The 10,115-nt window shown below is 38.9% G+C and overlaps 1 protein-coding gene across 1 annotated transcript in view; it reads left to right on the forward strand.

The window, feature by feature from the left end:
* The window catches only part of LOC101587662 (NSFL1 cofactor p47), a 34,751-nt gene that overhangs the window by 3,341 nt on the left and 21,295 nt on the right, over positions 1 to 10,115 (forward strand). Inside the window, exons 3-6 of the mRNA XM_023704699.1 lie at positions 6,357 to 6,431; positions 8,400 to 8,405; positions 8,972 to 9,137; positions 9,656 to 9,748. Of these exons, the coding sequence (XP_023560467.1) occupies positions 6,357 to 6,431; positions 8,400 to 8,405; positions 8,972 to 9,137; positions 9,656 to 9,748 (340 nt within the window). The remainder of the gene's footprint in view (positions 1 to 6,356; positions 6,432 to 8,399; positions 8,406 to 8,971; positions 9,138 to 9,655; positions 9,749 to 10,115) is intronic.

Raw genomic sequence — 10,115 nt, forward strand, 5'->3', positions numbered from 1 at the left:
ACTGTCCCACAGTATTCCTTTTCCTGTCTCTTGCTTTCATTCACCACCCCCTTCTTCTTGAACATCCACCTACCCGAGAGACATCTTAGCAGTAACTAGGCCTTAGTCTTAGGGGGCTTCAGTGAGAAAATAAAGTTAGACCAAGTGGTGGGAAGTAATTCCCTTTACATCTCACTCCTTTCCTGCATGGGAGACATGCAACTCTTATCTGAGTGAGTATAGTTATGGTTCAATTCTGGAAGAAACCACAGAATGTACTGTTTAAGATTTTTTTAAATATTTATTTTATGTATTTGGTATAGGGTTAGACTCTTAGTACAGGGTCTCATTACACAGTTCAGACTCATAGTGATTCTCTTGTCTCAGCCTCCCAAGTGTGTTGGGATTACAGGCATGCACCACCGCACCCAGATTCAGAGCCAGCACGGCATCCAGTACTAGAGATTGAACCCAGGTCTTGCATTTACCAAGCAGGTGCTTAGACTGCTGAGATATCTATCCAGCCCATCTTTAAGGTTTTTGAAAACCTTTTATTTAGTAAATGACCTTTCAGGAATCTGGAAGTTTTTAAGTAAACTCCAAAGGCCTTCCTTTTAGGATTACTCAATAGTAGTTGATAGATAAGGAAATTTAAGCTACATGAATGCAGGAATGCTGCTGTGGTGTTGTAGGATGCCTCCCACCCTATTAAGTCTTTATGGAAAACAAGCCTGTGCTACCTACCCTTTAGTTTATTACGAGAAACAGTATTAATCCTTTGGGTCCCATTTGTACCACCTTTCCTAGCATCTTTTTCTGGCTCCCTTGGCAGATGACAGGATGTGACAATGTAGAGACAGGCAGGGCCTCTTCTTAGAGAAGTGCCTGAACTCTGACTTTCCTCACTACTTTAGCTTCTACTTCCTGGTCTATTTTCACCAGAAAGTTTTATTTGAGTTTGGTCCATCCCAAAAAAACGGAGTGTTTCTTTGCCATGAAGTGGTACATTATCTCTCAGTGTATTTGAGGTTGAAGACATATCTTCTTTTGTTGGAAGAAAACTAGAACCAAATTTCGTTGTTCTCCTCCCATCATTCCCTGCCTCTCTTCTGCAAAGGATAGAGTTAATAGGCAAGCAGTCTTTTAGTTATTTGCTTGTGATCATTTCAGAATTCATCACTAAGATATGAGGTGTTAGTAGCACATGGGATTATCAGTGCTTTGCACATAGTTGTTACGGTGAAGGTCGATTTTCTGAGATCCAAGTCTTTGACAGCCACCCAAGGACACTGGCATGTCAGAATTACCAGTGGAGTGGCCAGCAAGATAACTCACTGGTTTAAAGTGCCTGTTTAGGCAAGCTTAGGCAGGGGAGCACCGTTCAACCCCTGACACCACATGCTATACCAGCCACCCTCTCAGGGTGGGCTGAGCCAGCCAGAAAAAAAAAGAATTGCCAGTGGGGAGAAGTTGCAAGTTTAGTCTCTAATGCCATCATATTCTTTTGTCTTTTTCAGCTGTTCCAAAATTCAGTGGCTTATTAGATCAGAGACTCAGGAGCTTAACTGCATAGGTTCAAAGCCTAGCCCTCCCACTTCAGAATTTTATAATGTGAGGCAGATTAATTTTCTTACCTTGGTTTTCCTTATATGTCAAATGAGATTAATAGCAGTATCTGCTTCTTAATACTTATATAGCACTTTGGACAAAGTATGTATCTACCATTATTTTTTACATTGTTTTAGTGTCTGTGTTCCCTTATTCTTTGTGCCCTGCCTCATTCCATAGCAAGTATGTATCTTAAAACATAAGCATAGGAGCTACAGGTATAGGTTAGCAGCACAGTGCCTGCCTGGCAAGCACAAGATCCTTAGTTCAAGTCTCAGCACCCCCTCAAAAAAAAAAAAAAATTAACAGCTCTAGTGCCTTGAAAAATGTAAACATAGAAGCAAAATAATCAAAGGAACAGAGTTTAACATTAAGCTTGAAAGGAGTAAAAGACTGTACACACAGTTGAGCCCAGAGAATTTAAGGGCAGGACTGTTCTGTGTTTAACATCTTCACAATTGTCCACAGATAACATATAGACACTCAGAGGCCTCAAGGATTTATGCTGAGTCTGCCTTCCTAGTCTTACTCCATTTTTCTCATTTCTTTAGTTAATTCATTTGATGTCTCAACTCTACTGATGATTGTTTCCGCTTTCATAAGAAACTCCTAGGGTAGTTGTGCCTGCTCCCTTGCTCTCTGCATATTTGCCTCCATCCCCACTTCTCTCTTGAGCAGCTCATCATAGTCCTATTGCCCAGAACTTTGGTCGCAACTCTTAATCCACTGTGAACCATATCCACATACATCTCATCTATGTTGTCTTGAACTCTTGGCAGGGCTAATATTTTAGGAATGCGAGACAAATGTCTAGGTGTGCCATATATCTCTCCTCTGTTCTCTTACATCTTTTTAGCAGCTTTGGAAGTAGCTTGAGTACTCACCAGTGACGGGTAAGGATTCTGAGTTTAGAAAGTTAGAGTAACTCAGCTGCTATGCCTGTACATTCAAAGCCTAGGCCTTCTAAATCCATTGCTGCTTTTGCTATCACATACTGCTCTCCTGAGCAACACTTCCTGCTCTTATCCCCTGTACACAGATCAAGCAAGAAGTAACCTCTTGTTTCTTTATTTTTCTTTTTCATCTAACAAAAGCTGTGCTTTGGTATAATGTCAGGAACTACCATTGTCTGGTACTGTATACTAGCCAGTAAATTAGCCACTAACTTCATGTAGCTATTTAAGTTAATTAAAATTAAATAAAACAAACAGTTGTTTCCACTAACTGCATTTCAGATGATTATGAACCACAAGAGTTGAGTGACTTTCTATTTTTGACAGCACAGATAAAAAACTTTTATCATCACAGAAAAGGTGCTGCCAGAGAACCAAGACAATTAGATTAAAAGCAGTCATGATTTAAAAACTCTTGTGTTACTTCAAATTGCCAATATCCTGGAGAATAGGATTTTACTGACAAATAATGGAAAATTCTGAGACTTTCCACAATTTATGAAGCCCATAGGACAAAGGATTCTGCAATTGGTAATGTTCCCAAGACTCAGTGTCATAAGGTGACTGACTTTGAGAATATTATGCCAGAGAAATGGTTCTTAAACTTAAGGCTATCTCAAAGTGACCTTCACAGCTCCTTAAAACTGGGATGCTAGGCACCACTTCCAGAGTTTCTGAAAGTAGGCCTTAAGGATTTGCATTTCTCAGAGGTTCACAGGTAATACTGATTCTCCTGATCCAAGGACCATACTTAAAAATTACTGCTCATGACTAATACTTAAATGCCCAGCAGCATGCAAACAGCTCTGCATGTATGAGTACCTCAGCTGCACACAGGAAGCCCTGGAGGCTAGTAGTGAGACTGCTTGCATTTAAATGTGAGAAAATGAAGATTTAGAGAATTTAAATAGCATGCTCAAGGTCCCAGGGTAAGAGACAGAGCTGATGTTGACACCACAGAGGTTCATGTGAGAATCTAGATGTTTTAAGTTTTTATAGGAAGGAAAAAAAATATGTAGGTGGAGCAAATACTTTGCTCAAGCAGGTGTGTATGTGTATGTGGAAAAGAGGTCAACAAGGAGATTCTTTTCCATGGATGCTCATTATTCAGAGACAAGCTGGAAAGTTTGCCCTGGGAAGGCAAGTAAATAAAATTAACATGTGCTAGTGCAAATGTCATCAGTTGTTTTTATTTTTTTTATTTTATTTTATTTTATTGAGAAATATCAATGAGACAGTTTCAAAGCTGAGTAACAGGACATTTTCAATAATTAATACCTCGTATATTGTTATCTTCTTGGTGGTTTTCCATAGTACAAGAAGCACACAGGATATCCTGTCCAAATACTATTCGTACAAATCTTTCTTCTCATTGAATTAAGCGAAAGTAGCCGTATATCTATCCTAACTATTTTGTATATACAAATAAAAAATGGTCCTTCCTTTGTATCCCCTTTTTTTGTTTCGTCCTGTTAGAGATGGGTATTCTGTTGGCATCGAAATACTATAAGTACTTGAATTCAGCCAAACAATCCAACACAGTCTAGCAGTCCACACTAGTAGTGGGTTATCTGCAGAAGTTGTTTACTTGAGCCTTTTACAGCTCAGCATATTAATATGGGTTTGCTTTATATACACCTTGTTTTTATACTTTTCTGCTGGATGGTTAAGACCAAGATAGAGTAAGACCTATATAATAAGAAATGTAACTTTTGTATCTGATAAGGCCAGTGAAGTCCCCTCAGGATTTATCCTGTAACCGTGTACCGCACTTTGTAGATCCTTTGTCAGTGTCAGCCATGTGAATGAATCACGGCCATTGCCTGACCAATTTGTTCTCTGTGAAAACCTGAGAGAATGTTTTCTCTCCTCCTTAGGCACACTATATATCATTGATCACATTCCTCTGTGGCCCCATAATCTCCAGTGTCATCAGTTAGATCCTTTTGAACTATGTTATATCCATCCTCAATGCTCAGAATGTTGCCCTCATTTAACTCAAGAAGAGATGGAACCCCATAGCTGCTTTTGTCATCAGATTATCTCCTTGAAATCCTCAAGACTGAGTTGAAACATTATTCCCTAGTAAATAATCTCTTCTTAGTCTGGCTTCAGGAAACCTATTTCACCACTGTTCCCGTTCTGTAGGAAAGCTGTTTTTTCCCCCCTGAGATATGGAGAATTTTTTTTTTTCTTTACAAAATTTATGTCTCATGATCTGTAAAAAAAGACTTAAGATTGTTGCTTGACAGCATGTCTACACTAGAAAGAAAATGGCAACAAAAGAATGTTACAAGAGAGAATAAACTCTTCTTACACCTTTGTTTGGTAGCCCTCCCTACCCATGCCCCACACCACATGGCACACTTTTTTTTTTACTGTAAATACTAATATCTGGCCTGTAGCAAAGTAGGCAGAGTCCTTCTCTCCTTCAGTGCTGCTGCTTCCATATCTATTGCATTTATACTTTTTGTATTTTCCTTAAGTATATGACTCTTGTCTCTGCATCTGACCATGTGACTTGCTTGACACGCTCTGTCCATGCCTTTTCTCTTCCAATTCCACCACCTTTATCTACCTGATTGTTATCTTCCAGTTCTTTGGCACTGATTAAAATGTGATGTTTTTCTGGGAAATCTTTCTTGACATTCCCTCACTTACAGCAAAAGGCTCTACTCACAAGGCCTCTATACTTCCTCTGTCACACAGGATTTGGTGAATGATTGCTTGGACCATCTTTCCCACTAGCCTGTAAGAACTGAGTCTGATTATCTTTGCATCCATATCCGATATCCAGTGTAGTGTCTGGTATAGGCATTCCACAAATATTTGAGAATTAAATGATAGAAGTAGACCCAAAAAAAGAAATAAAACCTGAAAAGTATAACAGATACAGGTAAAAAGAAATGGAACTTAAGGATTAAACAACAAAGAGGAGAGAAAGAAGAAACAATAGGAAAAATGGCAGGGGCAAAAAGTATATATACAAGATGGCTAAGGTGATTGTACTAAGAATTTCCGTAAGTTTTTCGAAAATAGCAGTTAATGTGTAGAATTCTCACCTTGACTAACTCTGTATGCTAATATCTGTAAACTAAGCAACTGCATTGAGGACAGCAATGTGTAATGCAAAAGCCATGCTTGAAATACCTGTCATCTTGGTCTTCTAAATGTGTACCATTTCTAATTTCATATCAATTATTATTATATTCTTTAAAATAATTATTTAGAAAAAGGTGATAAAAGAAGACAAGAATAAAGATTTACAATTTCTTGAAAGCAAACGAAAATACTCAGTCATGTGTCAAATGTTACATATCTGTTAATCTGAGCAACATATTTGACGATAAAAATAGATAATGTATCAATCATTGTTAATCAGCTATTGTTTTGAAAATCTGTAACATATGTATTGTATGTTACCCTGTTTCTTTTTTTTTTTAACTCTTCAAAGTAAAAGAAAATTTAAATAAATAAATAATAGGAGTAATTAGTGCGTAAGGACTGGTAAGTTTTTAAATTAATAAAGACCCCAATATCCCACTTCTGGGACAGCTTAAATTAGGTTACATTTACATAACAATAGTGTTTCCTAGTTTAGTCTTAGTTCTGTGTGATCTTGCTGAAGTAAATGCTGCATTATTTTGTGTTTAAATTTGTCAGGGTAAAAGGATCAGCCTTCTTCCACAGATATCTTCTTCTCACCCTGCTTAAAAAAAAAAATCTGATTCCATTTCCTCGGGCTTAGCCCTTGATGATGAGAATTATCTTCTTTGACTCTCCCTGAAATCATTGTACTTGTTCTTGTGTCTCCAGTGATAATAGAGTGACATCCTTCAGAGACCTCATTCATGACCAAGATGAGGATGACGAGGAGGAAGAGGGCCAAAGGTAAGTGTTCGGTGGGAGGTCAGTGCCCATGACAAGTTCAACAGTAATGCATGAATCACCTGGAACAGAACACATGCTCAGTGAATGTTAACTATTACTGTTGGTAGGGTCTTATTCCCAGAACACAGCCTGTTTCCTGTAGCTTACAAGTCCTACCTGTCCCTTGAAACTTATTTTCTTTCTTTTGTAGTATTTTGGGTTTGTTTTTGGTTTTTTGGGTTTTTTGACTGAAAAAACATTTATTTTTTGAGGAATATTGGGGGAAGAAAACAAGCTAATAGGAAGGAGAAAGAAAGTCATTTATACTGTTACAGGCCATGCACAACAAATAACAGTATTTTTAGTTTCTACCCTTTTGTAGGCAAAAGCAATACATAAATAATAAGTAGAATAATAAGTTTATAGATTTATATTCTCCCAATCCTTGCATGCATAATCTGTTTTTCAGTTTTAGGAATGTTACAGTAAAGTTAATGTACATTATAGAAAATGTGGATTAGTATAATGAAAAATACTAATTTATCTTTTGGTAACGACAGTTAATATTTTGGTACATTATTCAGTCTTTATAAATATACTTTATATTTTACATGATGAAGCTCAGGTAATTTTGCTTTTGTTTTATTAGATTAATGCTAAATCTTAAAAAATTCTCAATATCATTAAAATCATCATTTTTAAAGTCTATAATCCATCATATGGGATGTCCAACATTTTGATTATTCCTAGTTTTTTACTACTATAAGTATCAGTGCTGTGAATATCTTTGTGTATTAATCTTTGGCCACATCTCAGGTTATTTTCTTACAGTAGTACTAGAAACTATCTCATCTCTCTTCAACAGAGCTTCCCAGCTCTTAAGCTAAGGCTTGGAGATCCCTTAATGAAGATCTTGTAGTCCACTGAGTAGAACTTTCACTATCTGCATCAAATAAAAATGAACTGGCCGCAGCCACACATCACTGGTTTTAGTTCCTTATGGATCTGCTTCAGCCTGTTGAACATTCCTGAGGAACATCATACAGAAACCATTATGTAAATGCAGCTCTGTCACAATGGTTAGTCTTTAGGAAGTGAACTGAGAATTACATTTTTGCTGTTTTGTTGCTTTCTGTTTGTTTGTTTGTTTGGAAACAGTGTAGTTCAAGGCTGGTCTTGTCCTGTCTCAGCCTCCCAAGTGCTGGGATTACAGGCATGCCCTACAATACCCAGCTCATATTATATTCCTTGAGGTAGTGTCATCCAGTATATAAATACCAGCCTTTACTTTCTGCCTAGCCATATCTTATAAACTGTGACCTTCTATTTTTCATATTCTACAACTCTCTTGGCCTTAGTATTTCAGACCTAAAGCAACACTATCACCTTGTCCCTGCCAAGACCTATGCTTTGCATCATATTTCATAATGAATGCAGGATTGAGGCCTAAAAGTAATTTTGGGGGCGGGGGGGCTGACTCAGAATGCCTTCAGGGCAGGTTTGGCTGGCTTGAGTTGTGGGGATTGAACCACAGCAACCTGAGCCTGACTGCTTTGTTGAAGCAGCCACTTAAAGAACTGAGCTAAGGGGCAGGCCTCCTAAAAGTAATTTATACTAGTTCTCATCTCCCAATTTTAGGATATACTATTTCTTAACTATGAATAGGAGTAATAAGCAGCTATATTAAAATTGGTTTTCAGGTCAAGGTAACAATAAATAAATAAAAGTACTGACTTAATCTAAAGCCAGTCTTCACCCATTATAAAGCATGGTATAGATATCTTAGAGCTTATGTTTGAAATTGGAGCTTCCCTGGCCTTCTCCAGTACCATCTTCTCAGGGCTCCCAGTGTATGTCACAAGAATGACAAGGTGAGGTGAGTCTTGGGGAAGCTCTTGGTGCTGTGTCATACCACCTCACATGTGTGCGTTACTCTGCTTGTTCTTTTGCATACATCTGCTGATTTGAACCTCACGGCCCTGACTTAAGGAGCAGGTAGGTAGGGCATGTGGTCCCTCCCTCCCGTTTCAGAGACAAGGACAGTATACAGAGCAGTGCATTAGTTTACCTAGATCACAGTGACAGAGCCAAAACTAGAGCCTAGCTGCTTATACTAACCATGCCACAATTATCATTAATTTAGATGAGGTAGCAGCTTCTGACTGGAATTATAGTCATTGTCTCAGAGAGGTGCTGGCATGCATATTTACAGTCACAGTTCTGGTGCTGTCCTGCACTGACATGCTGTTGTGCATGCCTGGAATGCCCTTCTCCAGTCTGTTCATTTGATAACTTCATCTTCCAGACTCAGCCCAGAGACATTCCTTAGAAAAACTTGGGTGTCCTTCCCAGCTCATTGTGTCCAGAGGCCCATTATTGTCTTCATGACTTCTCTCTCACATTGCATCATACCTGCCTGCCTTCTTACATGTGTCCACAAGTAACCAATAAGTTCTTTAAAACTAGAAACTTTATCCTTTGCTTCATTGTGCCTAGAACCTGTGGCATGTTTTGTCCCTTTTCCAAGTGCAGTTGGTGTTAGAAATGTGTTCTCTACACAGGTTTTATGCCGGGGGCTCAGAGAGAAGTGGACAACAGATTGTCGGTCCTCCCAGGAAGAAAAGTCCCAACGAGCTGGTGGATGATCTCTTTAAAGGTGCTAAAGAGCACGGAGCCGTAGCTGTGGAGAGAGTGACCAAGAGTCCTGGAGAGACCAGTAAACCAAGAGTGAGCATTAAGGGTCATTACCTGTGCCTATAGTGCTCAGGTTCCACAGTGGAGAGGGGTCCTCTTTTACTCCACTGGTGACAGTTTCTCTCATTTGCTCACATGATCGCCTGTGCAGAAGACTAGTATAGTATCTCTTACCTTCAACATGAAACCACGATATTCAGAACAGACTTCTCAAACCTGTGACCTACAGTCTACATCCCAAATTGAATTTCTGTATTAGGAGAAATCAGAAAGTCTTTGATATTAATCATGCATCCAAATCTGTACATGGCCATATTTACTTAAATTTTAGTAGCATCTGTTCCCTTTGGCCAGGCATTCTATGCATTTCAGGTTTCACTGCCATCTTGGCCATTTGATTTATTTACCTCATTGCCTGACTCTGTCAGTACAGAGAAAGTGCATCTACGTACTTGTTTGATTAGGAATCCTGTCCTCTTTCATTTACCTAAGATGCATCATTGTACCTCAGTGACTCCACCACCAAGTGTTTGTGAACTTGTTTTTTATAGCCCTTTGCAGGAGGTGGCTACCGTCTTGGGGCAGCACCAGAGGAAGAGTCTGCTTATGTGGCAGGAGAAAGAAGGCAGCATTCCAGCCAAGATGTAAGTGTGCTTCTGCCTTATTTACACAAGCTTCTTGTGAATTGTGAGTCCTGCCCATTTTCAGAAGGAATTGATCACTCCACCTCACATGTGTGCATTACGCTGTACATGAACCAGCATTCACTAAGAGAGGTCTTGAGAGACACTGCACTTGACTATTCTCTGAACAGTGGCCCTTACAGGAATATCAGAGACAACATTCAACTCACTGGACAAGGTATGATAAAAAGGGGTAGAAGATGGATGGATGGACATTCTGTGGACCTAAGGCAGAAGTACAGTGTATTCGGATTTGCTACTGATGCAGTTGTGGCTAAAGAATTTGCTTTTCAGACCACCAGGGAAAGTTATGCTTCACCCTGAAACA

Source organism: Octodon degus, unplaced genomic scaffold (assembly GCF_000260255.1).
Source record: "Octodon degus isolate 3935 unplaced genomic scaffold, OctDeg1.0 scaffold00200, whole genome shotgun sequence".
Lineage (NCBI taxonomy): Eukaryota > Metazoa > Chordata > Mammalia > Rodentia > Octodontidae > Octodon > Octodon degus.